Source organism: Oncorhynchus mykiss, chromosome 1, assembly GCF_013265735.2.
Source record: "Oncorhynchus mykiss isolate Arlee chromosome 1, USDA_OmykA_1.1, whole genome shotgun sequence".
Taxonomy (NCBI): domain Eukaryota; kingdom Metazoa; phylum Chordata; class Actinopteri; order Salmoniformes; family Salmonidae; genus Oncorhynchus; species Oncorhynchus mykiss.
Genome location: NC_048565.1, coordinates 12,513,730 through 12,534,230, shown reverse-complemented (window position 1 = coordinate 12,534,230; position 20,501 = coordinate 12,513,730). Strand labels below are relative to the sequence as shown.

The 20,501-nt window shown below is 43.5% G+C and overlaps 1 protein-coding gene across 1 annotated transcript in view; it reads left to right on the top strand.

Annotated features, from left to right (window-relative positions):
• The window catches only part of LOC110536036 (zinc finger protein GLIS1), a 142,936-nt gene that overhangs the window by 106,277 nt on the left and 16,158 nt on the right, over positions 1 to 20,501 (top strand). The window contains exon 8 of the mRNA XM_021621582.2: positions 17,914 to 18,100. Coding sequence (XP_021477257.2) covers positions 17,914 to 18,100 — 187 coding nt within the window. The remainder of the gene's footprint in view (positions 1 to 17,913; positions 18,101 to 20,501) is intronic.

Below are 20,501 nucleotides of genomic sequence, written 5' to 3'. Positions count from 1 at the left end.
CTCGTTTTACTGTGGATATAGATACTTTTGTACCTGTTTCCTCCAGCATCTTCACAAGGTCCTTTGCTTTTGTTCTGGGATTGATTTGCACTTTTTGCACCAAAGTACGTTCATCTCTAGGAGACAGAACGCGTATCCTTCCTGAGAGGTATGACGGCTGCGTGGTCCCATGGTGTTTATACTTGCGTAGTATTGTTTGTACAGATGAACGTGGTACCTTCAGGCTTTTGGAAATTGCTCCCAATGAGCTGATTTATTTAGATTTTACCATAATGTCAAGCAAAGAGGCACTGAGTTTGAAGGTTGGATACATCCACAGGTACACCTCCAATTGACTCAAATTATGTCAATTAGCCTATTAGAAGCTTTTAAAGCCATGACATAATTTTCTGGAATTTTCTAAGCTGTTTAAAGGTAAAGTCAACTTAGTGTAATTAAACTTCTGACCCACTGGAATTGTGAAACAGTGAATTATAAGTGAAATAATATGTAAACAATTGTTGAAAACATTACTTGTGTCATGCACAAAGTAGATGTCCTAACCGACTTGCCAAAACTATAGTTTGTTAACAAGAAATTTGCGAGTGGTTGAAAAACTAGTTTTATGTCTCCAACCTAAGTGTATGTAAACTTCCGACTTCAACTGTATCTTTCATACTACAGTAAACTTTGACATTTGAAATGATGGCAGACACTGTCCCAGCACTGATTTCCTGTTATGAAGACAATACTGGCCTGAGTGTGTTAAACTCAATCTCATGCTGAATTTGATACTGATACTAATTAATTAGACCTGATTCGGTTTAGAAACAAGTCCTCTGTGTTTTACAGGAAAATGTTAGCTCCACTTTCCCTCAGAGTATTTTCTATTTGAAAAGGACTGGGTGTAAATCAAAATGAGATGTACAATATTAATAAAGAACATCTGCAAAAAACGAACAATTGTGATTTGCAAATAAAACTGACCTTCAATTCACGTTCAAAAAGTGCTTACTTTTTTATTACATTTGGAAATCTCTGAGATCATATAGACTATAGTAGTAAGCCAGTGACTTGTGAAAGAGAGGTTCATGACCAGGAATAAATATAGCGGTACTATGGAGGAAAGGAGAGATGCCCTGCACTGTTCACAATTTATGGACACATCTGCCATTGTTTGCTCAGATAGTCCAATCCAGACGCCCCATCGTTCTCTCTTATTGTTACGGGAACACAATGCACACTTACTGGGGGGACTATAAAAGCTCAAGTTGTCTTTGATTATTGAATCGATTCTTTCAATCTTGGCTTCTTTCCTTCCCTCTGCCTTGAGTGGATGTGTTGCAAATGGTTTCTAGGCAAGAGCTGTTGTGTTGGTGTGGCTGTATTAGTTGATTAAGAGGCGTTCGAGTATGCTGTGTTTGTTGGGGTTGAAGAAGAAGTGATGAGTCTTCTCCTTCGAATGTGTTGCAGGATTGGCAATGTAGGGAGACTCTACGATGTTAACACTTCTAGAGCTGACAGTGAGTAACACTTTTAGAGCTGACAGTGAGTAACACTTCTAGAGCTGACAGTGAGTAACACTTCTAGAGCTGACAGTGAGTAACACCTCTAGAGCTGACAGTGAGTAACACTTCTAGAGCTGACAGTGCGTGAGTGTGTAGAGTCCTGTGAGTGTGCATCTCCTCCCTTAAGGCTGTCTCATCGTTGCCGGTGATCAGGCCTTCCACCGATGTGTCGTCAGAAAATTTGATAATGGTGTTGGACTCATGCGTGGCCATGTAGTCATGGGTGAATAGGGAGTGCAGGAGAGGACTAAGCACACATCCCTGTGGGGCCCCGTGTTGAGTGTCAGCATGACGTGTGTTGCCTACCCTCACCACCTGGGGTCGGCCTGTCAGGATGTCCAGGTTCAGTTGCATAGTTATGTGTTCAGTCCCAGGGTCCTAAGCTTGTTGATGAACTTGGACGGGACAATGGTGTTGAACGCTGAGCTGTAGTCAATGAACAGCATTCTCACATAGCTATTCCTCTTATCTAGGTGGTTGAGGGCACTGTGGAGTACAATTGAGATTGCGTCGTCTATGGATCTGTTGGGGCGGTATGCAAATTGGAGTGGGTCTAGGGTGTCTGGGATTGTGGAGTTAACGTGTGCCATAACCAGCCTCTCAAAGCACTTCATGATTACAGATGTGAGTGCTACAGGGCGGTAGTCATTGTGGCATGAAGCCATGGAATTCTTGGGAACAGGAATGATGGTGGTCAGCTTGAGACGTGGGGATTACAGACGGGGACAAGGAGAGGTTGAAATTACCGTGAATATGCCTGCCAGTTGATTTGCGTATGCTCTGAGAACGCGCCCTGGAATATTGTTCGGCCCTGCGGCCTTGCGAGTGTTGATCTGATTAAAGACCTTACTCACGTTGTCCTCGGAGATCGAGATCACTCAGTCCTCTGGTTCGGCGGGTGCCCTCAGGCACAGTACTGTGTTGTTATTGTCAAAGTGTGCATAAAATGCATGAGTTTGTCTGGAAGAGAGGCATCATTCGGTGTATCACAGCTGTGACTTCCTTTGTAATCTGTAATAGACTGTAGCCCCTTCCACATGCGGCTGGCGGTGGAGCCTGTGTAATATGATTCCACCTTATTCCTATATTGTCCTTTTTCTCATTTGATGACTCTACAGAGGTCATAGTGGGACTTTTTGTACTTGTTCCTGTTTTCAGATACAGCCTCAGGGTTGTCTGTGATAGCCCTGTGTGCTGTAGCCTTATCCTTTAGTTTAGAGCCAACCTCTGTGTTAATCCAGGGTCTTTGATTGGGGAGGCAGCGAACCTTCACTGTGAGGACAATGTTGCTGATGCATTTCCTTATGAAGCTAGTGACGGCTGTGGTTAGCTCGTCGATTTTATCGGCAGTGTCTCCAGAACATGTTCCAATAAACACTAGCAAAGCAGTCCTGTAGCATAATCTCTGATTCTGATGTCCATTTCTCAGCGAGAGCGAGTCACAGTTACTTCCTGTTTGAGCTTCTGCTTGTAGACAGGAAGCATGAGCATGGAGTCATGATCCGATTTGCCAAATGGCGGACGAGGGATGGCCTTGTATGCTTGTTTGTGAGTAAAGTAACAGTGGTCTAGGACTTTATCGCCCCTAGTGGCGAAGGAGACGTGTTGATGAATGTTGGGCATCACGTGTCTTAATGACGTTGAATTAAAATCTCTGTTAACAAGAAAGGCAGCCTTCGGGTGCACGTTTTTCTGCTTGTTTATAGCCTCATACAGTTTGTTAAATGCCAGCTTGTTATATTTCTTGTCCTGAGGTAGAATGTAGACAACAGTCATGATAACAGCTGAAAACTCCCTCGCGAGGTATGAAGGGTCGACATTTTACCATCAGGTATTCCAAGACCGGTGAACAATGGGTCGAGACTTCCACTGCGCTCGAGTCAGCACACTCTTTGTTGTTGATGAAGAGACAACACTCTCCCCCTCTCCATTTCCTTAATTTATTGATTTTGTATGAATCATTTCTTTACAACACATTCAACATATCACACTAACCTAAAAACAACAACAAACAAAAAACCACATGTAAATGCATGACACCATTGTTCTCTCTCCTATTTTGACTCATTCACATTTTAATACTTTCCTTTTCTTTGCACAATTTCATCCTAACAAACAATTGAAATACAAATGTTGTATGTATGGAAGGTCCTGCAACAGAATTTTAAGAACAATAAATAAATAGGTAATTAATATGATTATTTCTCATTATGTACATTATTTGTATAAATGTACACTACCGGTCAAACGTTTTAGAACACCTACTCATTCATTGTAGAATAATAGTGAAGACAACAAAACTATGAAATAACACATATGGTATCATGCAGTAACTTTTCAAGTTTCTTCAAGTGCAGTTGTAAACACCATCAAGCGCTATGATGAAACTGGCTCTCATGAGGACCGCCACAGTAAAAAGAAGACTCAGAGCTACCTCTGCTGCAGAGGATAAGTTCATTAGAGTTAACTGCACCTAAGATTGCAGCCCAAATAAATGCTTCACAGAGTTCAAGTAACAGACACATCTCAACATCAACTGCATGAATCAGGCCTTCATGGTTGAATTGCTGCAAAGAAACCATTACCAAAGGACAACAATAAGAAGAAGAGACTTGCTTGGGCCAAGAAACATGAGCAATTAGAGCAACATTAGCAACATTAGACCAGTGGAAATGTGTCCTTTGGTCTGGAGTCTAAATGTCAGATTTTTGGTTCCAACCGCCGTGTCATGTACGTGAACGGATGATCTCTGCATGTGTGGTTCCCACCGTAAAGGTTGTGTAGGGGAGCTTTGCTGGTGACACTGTCTGTGATTTATTTCAATTCAAAGGCACACTTAACCAGCATGGCTACAACAGGATTCTGCAGCGATATGCCATCTCATCTGGTTTGCGCTTAGTGGGACTATCATTTGTTTTTCAACAGGACAATGACACAACACACCTCCAGGCTGTGTAAGGGATATTTTACCAAGGAGAGTGATGGAGTGCTGCATCAGGTGACCTGGCCTCCACAATCACCAGACCTCAACCCAATTGAGATGGTTTGGGATGAGTCGGACCGCAGAGTGGAGGAAAAGCAGCCAACAAGTGCTCAGCATATGTGGGAACTCCTTCAAGACTGTTGGAAAAGCATTCCAGGTGACTACTTCATGATGCCAAAAGTGTGCAAAGCTGTCATCAAGGCAAAGGGTAGCTACTTTGAAAAATATAAAATATATTTAGATTTGTTTAACACTTTTTTGTTACTACATGATTCCATATGTGTTATTTCATAGTTTTGATGTCTTCACTATTATTCTACAATGTAGAAAATAGTAACAAAGAAAAACTCTTGAATGAGTAGGTGTGTCCAAACTTTTGACTGGTAGTGTACAGGTGTGGCCAAAAGTTTTGAGAATGACACAAATATAATTTTCACGAAGTTTTCTGCTTCAGTGTCTTAAGATAATTTTGTCAGATGTTACTATGGAATACTGAAGTATAATTACAAGCATTTCATAAGTGTCAAAGGTTTTTATTGACAATTACATGAAGTTGATGCAAAGAGTCAATATTTGCAGTGTTGACCCTTCTTTTTCAAGACCTCTGCAATCCGCCCTGGCATGCTGTCAATTAACTTCTGGGCCACATCCTGACTGATGGCAGCCCATTCTTGCATAATCAATGCTTGGAGTTTGTCAGAATTTTTGGGGTTTTGTTTGTCCACCCTCCTCTTGAGGATTGACCTCAAGTTCTCAATTGGATTAAGGTCTGGGGAGTTTCCTGGCCATGGACCCAAAATATCTATGTTTTGTTCCCCGAGTCACTTAGTAATCACTTTTGTCTTATAGCAAGGTGCTCCATCATGCTGGAAAAGGCATTGTTCCTCACCAAACTGTTGGGATGGTTGGGAGAACTTGCGCTCGGAGGATGTGTTGGTACCATTCTTTATTCATGGCTGTGTTCTTAGGCAAAATTGTGAGTGAGCCCACTCCAGGCCATCCTCCAAAAGTCTTTGCCTCACTGTGTGTGCAGATAAACTCACACCTGCCTGCTGCCATTCCTGAGCAAGCTCTGTACTGGTGGTGCCCCGATCCTGCAGCTGAATCAACTTTAGGAGATGGTCCTGGCGCTTGCTCGACTTTCTTGGGCACCCTGAAGCCTTCTTCACAACAATTGAACCGCTCTCCTTGAAGTTCTTGATGATCCGATAAATGGTTGATTTAGGTGCAATCTTACTGGCAGCAATATCCTTGCCTGTGAAGCCCTTTTTGTGTAAAGCAATGATGACGACATGTGTTACCTTGGGGATAACCATGGTTGACAGAGGAAGAACAATGATTCCAAGCACCACCCTGATTTTGAAGCTTCCACTCTGTTATTCGAACTCAATCAGCATGACAGAGTGATCTCCAGCCTTGTCCTCGTCAACACTCACACCTGTGTTAACAAGAGAATCACTGTCAGCTGGTCCTTTTGTGGCAGGGCTGAAATGCAGTGGAAATGTTTTTGGGGGATTCAGTTCACTTGCATGGCAAAGAGGGCCTTTGCAATCAATTGCAATTCATCTGATCACTCTTCATAACATTCTGGAGTATATGCAAATTGCCATCATACAAACTGAGGCAGCAGACTTTGTGAAAATTAATACTTGTGTCATTCTCAAAACTTTTGGCCACGACTGTATATACTAGGCTGTGTCAGAGCACAAAAAATTGTCAAAGACTCCAGTTACCCAAGTCATAGACTGTTCTCTGCTACCACACGGCAAGCGGTACCGGAGCGCCAAGTCTAGGTCCAAAAGGCTCCTTAACAGCTTCTACTCCCAAGCCGTAAGAAAACTGCTGAACAATTAATCAAATGGCCACCCGGACTACCCACTGTATATAGGCTCAATATTGTTATTTTATAGCGTTAGTTTATTTTGTATTTTTATGTAATATATTTTTTATATTATTATTTATAAATGTTTTACTTTAGTTTATTTAGTAGATATTTTCTTAACTCTGTTTTCTTAAAACACCATTGTTGGTTAAGGACTTGTGAGAAAGCATTTCACAATAAGGTTTCACAATACACCTGCTGTTTTCGGCACGTGGCAAATACGATTTGATTTGAACATCAGATCGGCAGTTGTTTACCCCAATTCCGGCTTCAACTTTGACTTAAACTCAACTGCCCTGGGTTCTTTCTGTAATTCCAACCCAATTTTTGGGTTATCCAAGAGGAAACCATGGTGTTACAGAGGCAGGAGGGGGCTAGAAGCTATTGTGAATTCCATGAAAGTAGACGATGTGAGATGGTCCTCCCGCTTTTTAACATTCAGAATGTTAACAATATACATGACAATGGCTCCAACTACAAACTAAGCCTCTTAATGTACCGAAATCCTTCTTTAAGAAGATCAATGAAATGAATAACACCCCTCTTACTTAGCAATTGAAGAAAAAATGTCCCACCACTTCCTACTTAGACTGATAGCATAAGGAATACTACCTGAATATCTGAAAGACCATCCAAAAATATCTGCTTCTTGGAATGATCTTAAAATTGTTGGAAATAAATTAGAAATCTCCTTATGCACCTCCGTTCAAACAAATATCTGGAGTAATTCACACATATTAATTAATCACAGACTGGTATTGTGGAGATATTGGCTACAGATGGGAGTTTGGACCGTGTCCGATTTGTATAAAGATGGTCAAATTATGGGTCTGAATGAACTAAAGGATATGACCAGCTTTACCAACCATTTTAAAATAACTCAGATTGTACAGGCAGTCAAGTCAGTAGATAGAACAATTACATTTTAACATGATTTGAACAAAGTGGAAAGTTTCATAAAGTATGTCCGTTCCCAAAAACACCTGGCTTCTAGAGTGTATAAATTCTTAAACTAGAAAACAAGGGAGTAAAGATTTGAAGATGAAAATACAATAAATTGAATGGAAAAATAGGTGGGAAGTGCCTAAAACACAAATGTTTCATATAAAATACGGAAGTTTACATACACCTTAGCCAAATACATTTAAACTCAGTTTTTCACAATTCCTGACATTTAATCCTAGTAAAAATTCCCTGTCTTAGGTCAGTTAGGATCACCACTTTATTTTAAGAATGTGAAATGTCAGAATAAGAGTTTATTTAACCAGGCAAGTCAGCTAAGAACAAATTTGTATTTTCAATGACGGCCTAGGAACAGTGGGTGAACTGCCTGATCAGGGGCAGAACAACAGATTTGTACCTTGTCAGCTCAGGGGTTTGAACTTGCAACCTTCTGGTTACTAGTCCAACACTCTAACCACTAGGCTACCCCAGGGTAGTTTGAAGGTAGGCTATGAAATACATCCTCAGGTGCACCTCTAATTGACTCAAATTATGTCAATTAGACTATCAGAAGCTTCTAAAGTCATGACATACTTTTCTGGAATTTTCCAAGCTGTATAAAGGCACAGTCAACTAAGTGTAGGTAAACTTCTGACCCACTGGAATTGTGATACAGTGATATTGTGATATAAGTGAAATAATCTGTCTGTAAACAATTGTTGGAAAAATGACCGACTTGCCAAAACTATAGTTTGTTAACAAGACATTTGTGGAGTGGTTGAAAAATGAGTTTTAATGACTGCAACCTAAGTGTATGTAAACTTTCGACTTCAACTGTATATTTAATAGAACTTACTGGACTCCATCTAAAATGTAAAAGGCAAAAATGACAACCGATAGCAAATGTTGAAGATGTACAGTGCTTTCGGAAAGTATTCAGACCCCTTTACTTTTTTTCACATTTTGTTACGTTACAGCCTTATTCTAAAATTGTTTTTTTCCCTCATCAATCTACACACAATAACCCATAATGACAAAGCAAAACAGGTTTTTAGAATATTTGCCAATGTATTAAAAAAAACTGTGGCCTAGAGTTTTGTACACTATGGTTGCACATGTGACATTTTTGTAGAAATGAGGTAAAACGGATTTAAGTTTGCCTGCATTAAAGTTCTTGGCCACTAGGAGCGCTGCTTCTGTATGAGAGTTTTCTTGTTTGCTTGAGTGTAGTATTAGTGCCAGCATCAGTTTTATGTGGTAAATAGACGGCTACAAAAAATATAGATGAAAACTCTCTTGGTAGATAGTGAAGATATCATGATAGATATCATGAAGTGGCAGGGCGGAAGGGTAGCCTAGTGGTTAGAGCGTTGAACTAGTAACTGGAAGGTTGCAAGTTCAAACCCCCGAGCAAGGGTACAAATCTGTCGTTCTGCCCCTGAACAAGGCAGTTAACCCACAAAAAATATAGATGAAAACTCTCTTGGTAGATAGTGAAGATATCATGATAGATATCATGAAGTGGCAGGGCGGAAGGGTAGCCTAGTGGTTAGAGCGTTGAACTAGTAACTGGAAGGTTGCAAGTTCAAACCCCCGAGCAAGGGTACAAATCTGTCGTTCTGCCCCTGAACAAGGCAGAACAAGGCACTGTTCCTAGGCCGTCATTGAAAATAAGAATTTGTTCTTAACTGACTTGCCTAGTTAAATAAAGGTAAAAACCTCCGGTCGAGCAATACCTGGAGACTACCTTAATATTAGACATATTAGACATAGACATGTTATTGACAAATAGACCCCTTGTCTTACCGAACATAGCTGTTCTGTCCTGACGATGCACAAAAAACCCAGCCAATTGTATATTATACATATTTCAGCCATTTCTTAGTGAAACATAAGGTATTACAGTTTTTAATGTCCCTTTGGTAGGAAAGTCTCGAACGGAGCTCATCCAGTTTATTATCCAGTGAATGCAAGTTGGCTAATAGAACGGCGGATTCAAAAGTTCTCGTCGATTATAAGTTTGTTTGATAGGCCCAATCTTACTCAGGAAAATGTTTTTCTTCCTTTTAGGACCTGAATTATTGTTTTTCCGGATACACTGCTAGTGCACATAACTTCAACTGCTTCAAGTCCATAGGTCCATGTCATTATGACAGGCTACAAGTCTGGCTATGCCACCAAGTGTCATCTACAAACACCAACATAACCCTTCAGAACCTTCATAGAACCCCCTACAAATTCACAGAGGATCCTGACAGAACTCACACAGAACACTTTCAGAATCATCACAGATCCTTGTTAGAACTGTCACACTCACAATCAAACATTTCTCAGTTCCGTCACAGAACCCTCTCAGAACCCACATAAAAAAAACATATAGAATCCTCACAGAACGCTCCCGGAACCGTCCCCAAACGCTAAGGGAACCCCTGCGCCGCTGAGCCGAGCGATGAAATTGAAGAAATCACAGCCATTATTTGTAGAATGTTTTCTGGTCTGGTAGCAGATGTTGGGGCTGAAGGGGAAACCGTTTAAGGTCTGTGATTGATGATTTGGGGGTAATGAATCAAGCTTGTAACCATTTCAAAGAGCTGTCACACAGGCCATTCTTCCACTTGAGCACAGCTGGGGGAACAGTACTGCAGAAACCAGGAGCAGTCCTCTCCTCACCGCCTCACTTCCCCTGGACACTGGGAAAGACATTACAGACAGGACAGCGAGGAGAGATTTACAGTACAGGAGGAGCAGTGGGGAGCAGAGGGGGCTGCTGACTGGAGTCTCTTGCCCCTCTTAGGCAACCTGAGAGCCCCAGGATGGAACTCAGCTGACCCCTGGGCAGAGCTGAGCTGAGCTCTTTCAAGTGGAGCTCTCAGCAGAGCATTCAGCTGTCATTGGGATTTTTCATGAGCTTCTCTCTCACTGTTACAATGGTGATGTGAATCACCGTCCAACAGGACTGTTTTCTGATGCTCAGAAGGCAACGTCAGACACATTTAGACTTCTACAAGTACTAATGGGCTGGCACACACACACGCGCGCACACACACACATGCGCACTCACAAATCACAAGCCACAGAGCCTGCTCTCTCACCTCCACTCAAGTCTTATAAAATCTTCTCATGAAGTCTCAATACTATTCTTTGTAAGAAATAGCATTGTATTCAATAACGAAACATTTCAAGTGGAACTGACAGTTTTAATTGCTTTGCAGTTATGAAACAAACCGACTATCATAAGAACAGTCATGAATATCAAATTCCCAGTTTATGCTTCAAAACCAACTTTATAAGAGGTTTTAAAAATAAAATCTATTTAACTCAAAATTCCATGACGTACACTAAGATATTGTTGGCAGAATAGATGGATGCAGTTCAAAGCATGATTAATATAATTCACAAATATATTTCTTTGTAGTCCCAAAAATATTGCTATCAGGTTGTAAATCACAGCTGGCCTGGTACATTGTTTGCTGCCTCCACCCATTCAGGATGCACTGGTTCAGTTTCAATGACTCAATATTTTGAACAGAAACGGACAAATGTAACTAAGGCTGGGAACGTCAATACAATCAAACTAGCAAGAGCAATGATCAAAAGTCAGTCGTAACGTAGCTAATAGGGCTGGCACACACACAAGCAAGTATAAATGAGTCAATGGTTGATTCATCTACTTAATGAAATTACAGCCTGATGCTCTCGGATTGGTGAATTGAACTTCAATTACGCTGCTTTCTTATGTCAGGTTTACAGCGCGCAGCGGAGGAAAAGTGTACGGACATATGCCACAAGCCCAGCTAGGTTAATAAAATGTTGCAGTCTGGCTTCGGCTTTTAAGCTTCACAATGAATAACCAAAAAAACAAACCTGCAACAAAATGCCATGCAAAGGAGAAACATATAGGCAGGCCTATTACAGCAACATTTGAGTAGTAGGCTAGCTATTCAACTACAATACATTTTGAGTGCGCCATACAACAATGCTGTATTCAACCGCACCAGTGATACATTCAGAGGGTGGTGCGGTCTGCCCAACGCATCACCGGGGGCAAACTACCTGCCTTCCAGGACACTGTTATATAAGTATTCATACACATAGCTCATACGTGATTTGGTCTCAACTCTCCAGTATTTGAACACTAACAACACCTACACCACCCGATGTCACAGGAAGGCCATAAAGATCATCAAGGACAACAACCACCCGAGCCACTGCCTGTTCACCCCGCTATCATCCAGAAGGCGAGGTCAGTACAGGTGCATCAAAGCTGGGACCGAGAGACTGAAAAACAGCTTCTATCTCAAGGCCAGACTTAAATATTCTTCGATCTAATATGTATATATTTCTTAATTCCATTATTTTACTTTTAGATTTGTGAATTGTTAGATACTACTGCACTGTTGGAGCTAGGAACACAAACATTTCGCAATAGCATCTGCTAAACATGAGTATGTGACCAATACAATGTGATAAGTGGACATTATAAAGGGCCATATTTTTTTCTAATAAAACAGTGGCCAGTTTGAGTTGCAGTTGCACGTTTTTTGCAAACACAAATATATTATATATATTTTGTTCAATATGCCTTGTGCGCTGATTGAGTTTGACAGCCCTAGGATAGCGTACCAATTTATGTAGCTAGCTATTTTAGCAAGCTAAAAACGCGGAGCCTAACGTTAGCTAGCTGCTGGGAGGATGCCATGTCATTGAAGGAATGAGCGTGTGACCGACTTTTCGCCTCATACAGTGCATTCGGAAAGTATTCAGACCCCTGACTTTTTCCACATTTTGCTACGTTACAGCCTTATTCTAAAATTGATTAAATAAAACATTTTCTTCGTCAATCTACACACAATACCCCATAATGACAAAGTGAAAACAGGTTTTTAGAAATTGTAGCAAATGTATTAAAAACATTTTTTTTAAAACTGATTTATTATGTATTCAGACGCTTCGCTATGAGACTCGAAATTATGTTCAGGTCCATCCTGTTTCCAATGATCATCCTTGAGATGTCCTACAACTTGATTGGTGTCCACCTGTGGTAAATTCAATTGATTGGACATGATTTTGAAAGGCACACACCTGTCTATATAAGGTCCCACAGTTGACAGTGCATGTCAGAGCATAAACCAAGCCATGAGGGCGAAGGAATTGTCCGTAGAGCACCGAGACAAGATTGTGTTGAGGCATAGATCAGGGGAAGGGTACCAAAAATGTCTGCAGCATTGAAGGTCCCCAACAACACAGTGGAAGTGTCATGTACTGTCATGTTGTGTCTTGTCTCTGTCCTCTCCCTTCACCCTGTCTCCCTCTGCTGGTCGTTGTTAGGTTACCTTTTCTCCCCCGCTTTCCCCCAGCTGTTCCTTGTCTCCTCTGACTACCCATTCACCCCGTTTCCCACCTGTTCCCTTTTTCCCTCTGATTAGGTCCCTATATCTCTCTCTGTTTCTGTTCCTGTCCTTGTCGGATTCTTGTTTGTTGTGTTTCATGCCTGAGCCAGACTATCGTCATGTTTGCTGTAACCTTGTCCTGTCCTGTCGGAATCTGCCGGTCTATCTGAGCCTACCTATGTTTGGTTATTAAAGAAGCTCTGTTTAAGTTAGTTCGCTTTTGGGTCCTCATTCACTATGATTACCAGAAACAGTGAGGGTTAAAGGTAGCGTCTCACGCTGAATCCTGGGGAGAGGACTACCATCCAAGGCGAACAAGGCCGTGGGCTCCTTTAACTGTCTGAGAGGAATGTCATGTTCCCGAGCCCAGGTCTCGTCCATAAAACAGCCCTCCGCCCCAGAGTCTATTAAGGCACTGCAGGAAGCTGACGAACCGGTCCAGCGTAGATGGACCGACAAGGTAGTGCAGGATCTTGAAGGAGAGACAGGAGTAGTAGCGCTCACCAGTAGCCCTCCGCTTACTGACGAGCTCTGGCCTTTTACTGGACATGAAGTGACAAAATGACCAGCGGAACCGCAATAGAGACAGAGGCGGTTGGTGATTCTCCGTTCCCTCTCCCGCCGGAGCGGGGGTTTTTTTTGTCAAGAAGAAGGACGGGTCTCTGCGCCCCTGCATAGATTATCGAGGGCTGAATGACATAACAGTGAAGAATCGTTATCCGCTTCCTCTTATGTCTTCAGCCTTCGAGATCCTGCAGGGAGCCAGGTTTTTCACTAAGTTGGACCTTCGTAACGCTTACCATCTCGTGCGCATCAGGGAGGGGGACGAGTGGAAGACAGCGTTTAACACTCCGTTAGGGCACTTTGAATACCGGGTTCTTCCTTTCGGCCTCGCTAACGCTCCAGCTGTCTTTCAGACATTAGTCAATGATGTCCTGAGAGACATGCTGAACATCTTTGTTTTCGTTTACCTTGACGATATCCTGATTTTTTTCACCGTCACTCCAGATTCATGTTCAGCACGTTCGACGTGTCCTCCAGCGCCTTTTAGAGAATTGTCTTTTTGTGAAGGCTGAGAAGTGCACTTTTCATGCCTCCTCCGTCACATTTCTCGGTTCTGTTATTTCCGCTGAAGGCATTAAGATGGATCCCGCTAAGGTCCAAGCTGTCATTGATTGGCCCGTCCCTAAGTCACGCGTCGAGCTGCAGCGCTTTCTCGGCTTCGCGAACTTCTATCGTCGTTTCATCCGTAATTTCGGTCAGGTGGCAGCTCCTCTCACAGCCCTTACTTCTGTCAAGACGTGCTTTAAGTGGTCCGTTTCCGCCCAGGGAGCTTTTGATCTCCTCAAGAATCGTTTTACATCCGCTCCTATCCTTGTTACACCTGACGTCTCTAGACAGTTCGTTGTCGAGGTTGACGCGTCAGAGGTGGGCGTGGGAGCCATCCTTTCTCAGCGCTCCCTCTCTGACGACAAGGTCCACCCATGCGCGTATTTTTCTCATCGCCTGTCGCCGTCGGAACGTAACTATGATGTGGGTAACCGCGAACTGCTCGCCATCCGGTTAGCCCTAGGCGAATGGCGACAGTGGTTGGAGGGGGCGACCGTTCCTTTTGTCGTTTGGACTGACCATAGGAACCTTGAGTACATCCGTTCTGCCAAACGACTTAATGCGCGTCAGGCGCGTTGGGCGCTGTTTTTCGCTCGTTTCGAGTTCGTGATTTCTTATCGTCCGGGCTCTAAGAACACCAAGCCTGATGCTTTGTCTCGTCTCTTCAGTTCTTCAGTAGCCTCCACTGACCCCGAGGGGATTCTCCCTGAGGGGCGTGTTGTCGGGTTGACTGTCTGGGGAATTGAGAGGCAGGTAAAACAAGCGCTCACTCACACTCCGTCGCCGCGCGCTTGTCCTAGGAACCTTCTTTTCGTTCCCGTTCCTACTCGTCTGGCCGTTCTTCAGTGGGCTCACTCTGCCAAGTTAGCCGGCCACCCTGGCGTTCGGGGTACGCTTGCTTCCATTCGCCAGCGTTTTTGGTGGCCCACCCGGGAGCATGACACGCGTCGTTTCGTGGCTGCTTGTTCGGTCTGCGCGCAGACTAAGTCCGGTAACTCTCCTCCTGCCGGCCGTCTCAGGCCGCTTCCTATTCCCTCTCGACCGTGGTCTCACATCGCCTTAGATTTTGTCACCGGACTGCCTTCGTCAGCGGGGAAGACTGTTATTCTTACGGTTGTCGATAGGTTCTCTAAGGCGGCTCATTTCATTCCCCTTGCTAAGCTTCCTTCTGCTAAAGAGACGGCACAAATCATCATCGAGAATGTTTTCAGAATTCATGGCCTTCCGTCAGACGTCGTTTCGGACAGAGGTCCGCAATTCACGTCTCAATTTTGGAGGGAGTTTTGCCGTTTGATTGGGGCTTCCGTCAGTCTCTCTTCCGGCTTTCACCCCCAGTCTAACGGTCAAGCAGAACGGGCCAATCAGACTATTGGTCGCATCTTACGCAGTCTTTCTTTTCGTAACCCTGCGTCTTGGTCAGAACAGCTCCCCTGGGCAGAATACGCCCACAACTCGCTTCCTTCGTCTGCGACCGGGCTATCTCCTTTTCAGAGTAGCCTCGGGTACCAGCCTCCGCTGTTCTCATCTCAGTTCGCCGAGTCCAGCGTCCCCTCCGCTCAGGCTTTTGTCCAACGTTGCGAGCGCACCTGGAAGAGGGTCAGGTCTGCACTTTGCCGTTATAGGACGCAGACTGTGAGGGCTGCTAATAAGCGTAGAACTAAGAGTCCTAGATATTGTCGCGGTCAGAGAGTTTGGCTCTCCACTCAGAACCTTCCCCTTAAGACGGCTTCTCGCAAGTTGACCCCGCGGTTCATTGGTCCGTTCCGTATTTCTCGGGTCATTAATCCTGTCGCAGTTCGACTTCTTCTTCCGCGATACCTTCGTCGCGTCCACCCGGTCTTCCATGTCTCCTGCATCAAGCCCGTCCTTCGCGCCCCCGCTCGTCTCCCCCCCCCCCCCCCCCCATCCTTGTCGAGGGCGCACCCATCTACAGGGTCCGTAGAATTTTGGACATGCGTCCTCGGGGCCGTGGTCACCAGTATCTCGTAGATTGGGAGGGGTACGGTCCTGAGGAGAGGAGTTGGGTTCCCTCTCGGGACGTGCTGGACCGTGCGCTGATCGAGGATTTCCTCCGTTGCCGCCAGGTTTCCTCCTCGAGTGCGCCAGGAGGCGCTCGGTGAGTGGGGGGGTACTGTCATGTACTGTCATGTTGTGTCTTGTCTCTGTCCTCTCCCTTCACCCTGTCTCCCTCTGCTGGTCGTTGTTAGGTTACCTTTTCTCCCCCGCTTTCCCCCAGCTGTTCCTTGTCTCCTCTGACTACCCATTCACCCCGTTTCCCACCTGTTCCCTTTTTCCCTCTGATTAGGTCCCTATATCTCTCTCTGTTTCTGTTCCTGTCCTTGTCGGATTCTTGTTTGTTGTGTTTCATGCCTGAGCCAGACTATCGTCATGTTTGCTGTAACCTTGTCCTGTCCTGTCGGAATCTGCCGGTCTATCTGAGCCTACCTATGTTTGGTTATTAAAGAAGCTCTGTTTAAGTTAGTTCGCTTTTGGGTCCTCATTCACTCACCATAACAGGAAGAAGTTTGGAATCACCAAGCCTCTTCCTAGAGCTGGCCACCCGGCCAAACTGAGCAATCGGGAGAAGGCCTTGGTCAGGGAGGTGACCGAGAACCCGATGGTCACTCTGACAAAGTTCCTCTGGAAATGGGAGAACCTTCCAGAAGGACAACCATCTCTGCAGCACTCCACCAATCTGGCCTTTATTGTGGAGTGGCCAGACGGAAGGCCTCATCCTTTATAAAACCCTCTTAGCCCCCCCCCCCTCCCCATCGGAGGAACCTACTGCAGTCATCATCCTCCACATACAACACCAGTTATGCTAGTCACATTCTGTTAAGGGTCCCCAAAGCACACACACATCCCTGGGTCGCTCCTCTTTTCAGTTCGCTGCAGCTAGCGACTAGAACGAGCTGCAACAAACACTCAAACTGGACAGTTTTATCTCCATCTCTTCATTCAAAGACTCAATCATGGACACTTTCTGACAGTTGTGGCATAGTCATTTACAACAATAACAATGTCTACACTGTATTTCTGATCAATTTGATGTTATTTTAATGGACAACAAATGTGCTTTTCTTTCAAAAACAAGGATATTGCTAAGTGACCCCAAACTTTTCAACGGTAGTGTGTGTGTGTGTGTGTGTGTGTGTGTGTATATATATTTTTGTAATAAGTAATACAGCATTTGTTTTTTTGTGTTTTGGTTGTTTCTGTTTTGTTTTAGTTTCAGGTTCGTGGTGGAACCCTGTTCTTAGAGGGGGGGTGATGTCCCTCCCACTCTGTCTGCTGGGTTCTCCTGTTTGGTAGTTTGCTTGTTGCAGAGCTGGGGAGGATGTCAGCTGATGTGGTACACCTAGGCAGGCTTGACCTGCAGGCTATAAAGGGTGGCACATCGGCCAACACTCTCTTCCCTGACTGGCAGGCTGGCTTCCACCACCTTTTGGTTTTGTTTTCACCATACAACACCCTCTCCACTCATCCACACACTGCACATACTACTGATCTTACAGACGTCCACAGCTCATGTTACATTTTTGTATTTATTACTATTTAGTTTAATAAATGTATTCCTTTTTACATTTAAGTAATGTGTGGTCTCCCTTTGCTGTTATGAACTATAAGCCAGGTCATAACACTATAGAATGACTTATTATATGTCATTCCCAAACATCCTATGAATTTATGAAAACGTGAAAATGACCATATGTAAGTGCTCGCTTCTCAGAAATGGTAAAAAATCAAATAAAAAGTGTCACATTCTTCCTGGGGGTGTATATGAACAGATTTTAATAAGATTTAATGTTGCTAAAACGCTGTCAGTTCCACTCTAAAGGACAATCGAGGCCAACCCCGTTGGCAGCATAAATAATGTACTGTAAATCACAAACAGCACAAAACAGAACATTCTATTTTTCAAAACCGTCTCTGATTGGATGATCAGTTGTCAAAACAAAAGCTTGTTGCTATGAAAAGCCATTTAATTTGGAACATGGCTGAGCAAGGACCTAGAGTTGATTCGGCACATTTTGTGAATTAACTTTGTTTGTCTTTCAGGCCTGTACACTGGCTCCAGCACCCCCCATCACTGTGTTTCGATGGAGCTCCTTTCCCCAGGACCAGCCCCCACCACTGGCTCAGCCTCTGCCCCTGATCTGCCCCCCAGGCAGTCCCGCCTGGAACGGGACCTGAGCAGCCCGCATTCTATGTCCCCTCTGTCCACCATGGAGAGCACACGCGATGGGTGAGTTCCCTACTATACATACACTACTGTTACATGTAATTCATTAGACACACACTCAGTTGGGTATACCCTTGTTCAGTGGCATCAATTCAGCTAAACCTAGGGTATGCCATGTGGGTTGTGGGGGGGTTAGAAGTAGAAGATGATTTACTGCATTTCTACACAATTTAAAAACTCTAAAATGCTATTTGGAGAACAGCAAAAACAAACAAAACTGACCCCATCTATTAACTATCACCACAGTATTAAGTTTAACGGTAGGTCATAATAAATTGACTCATTTGCTTGTGGAAAGGCGCATACAATGCAACGTGAAATAGATGCATAATACACGCTATGAAGTCACTACAAGGCCAAGTTAAAGGGCCGACATCCATAGGGGGTTTTCCTGCTGTAGCAAACTGGCTCAAATGAATATCTTTCATCTGTATGACGTCGACCTAGCCTGGAGAAGGGAATTATTGACTCAAACTTTCCAGTGGTACTAATCAATGATAAAGACAGTAAATATGCACACACTCACTGCAGATATGTTGCTTATGTTTCATTTAAAGTTGACTGGATGAAATGTGTTTATAAAAAAAATTGTACATTTTTCACTCTGATAATAACACTATGCCGTTCCGGCATGCATTGTTCAGAACTGTCTGTTTTGCTCACAGTGATTGAGTTATATTATTAGCCTAAATTATGACTATGCAATCTACTCATGACATTAAGAATAGTAGCCTATCTTACATTAGTCTGTAAATGTGATGATATGCATGCAATCCTTTATTATAAATGTGCAATTTTATGATGAATAAAAAGCTTTCCCAAACTTTAAACTCACCTGATAATTAATGGATGAGGTCAATTTTGTTTGTTTTTGCTGTTCTCTAAATAGCATTTTAGAGTATTTTAAAATTGTGTAGAAACTTCCCCCAAAATCATCCCCCCCCCCGATGCTGCACACACTGTATTCGGATCACAGGTCACATACTTATGGTAATACGATTGTCAAATGCATTGCACGCACACAGTGTCACGACTCTCGTGGGTTGAAGAAGGAGACCACGGTGCAGCGTGGAAGGCGTTCATGATATTTATTAAACTGAACACCGCAACAAAATAACAAAGTAGCGAAACAAAAGCGCACCGTTCTGTCAGGCAACTAAACAGAAAATAAGATCCCACAACATAGGTGGGAAAACAGACTACCTAAGTATGATTCCCAATCAGAGACAACAATAGACAGCTGCCTCTGATTGGGAACCACACTCGGCCAAATCCAAAGAAATAGAAAACATAGAATGCCCACCCCACATCACACCCTGACCTCACCAAATAGAGAAATAAAACAGCTCTTTAAGGTCAGGGCGTGACACACAGACACACACAGTTATACACTATCTTACCTTTACACATCATGATATTATTAGTATAACCATACATTCCTGTAGCTTCAGGCTTATAATAATGTCCAAGTTTAGGCTGATGAAATAGTATCTCCCTCCAGAAGGGCTCTGGGTCGGTGGTCAGCTGAACTACCTCTGGGATGTGATCGTCATTACAGGACAGCTGTGTTGTCATCACTGTGGGACATCACAATGTCTTCATCGATAAGATCATGCTGATCCCAGCACAGTGTGGGGACACTTGGGAAATATAAATTATTGCTCTGTTGTGTGTCAACCAAAATCAGTACAATCCCTATATTGGTGCAAAACCCAATCATTTTAGCAGTCTTAATCCAAACCCATGCCCTATGTCCCAAATGGCACCCTATTGCCTATGTAGGGCAATTATTTTGACCAGCGCCCTTAGGGAACCTCATAAGGCTCTGGTCAAACGTAGTGCACTACATTATGTTGGGAATAGGGGTCAAAAGTAGTGCACTACAGTATGTAGGGAATAGGGTAGCATTTTGGAAGCGGCCATAGCGATGAACCTTCAGATTAAGCATGGAGGTCAGGATGAGGTCACAATGATGCAGCCAATAATATCCACTATTTCTGGCATTGTGTCCAATGATCCACAGGTCCAATTGAGTCCCCACTGGGGGTGACAGAGGACTCCCAATGACCTAACAGTTTGGCCCACGATTATACAAAGGTTTCAAAGATAAACTGTCAGAGCAGTGTGGTGCTGACTCCTCTTGTGTTTTCGTGTAGCTCATTAACAGCACTTAACCTTTCAGTTCTTTAAACATGTACTCCATGTTGATTTAGCCCTGTCCTTGCGAACTGTTACTACTTTTATTTGGCATGGCACACAACAGTGTGTCAACTAGTATTTATTAGAGGCAAAGTTCTAACCAGATTCTCTTTTTAGAAATACATGTTGGCTAGAAAATAACAATATAGTGGTATAATACTACAATACCTATTGTCTTTTATTATGTAGAATGATAGGACACTAC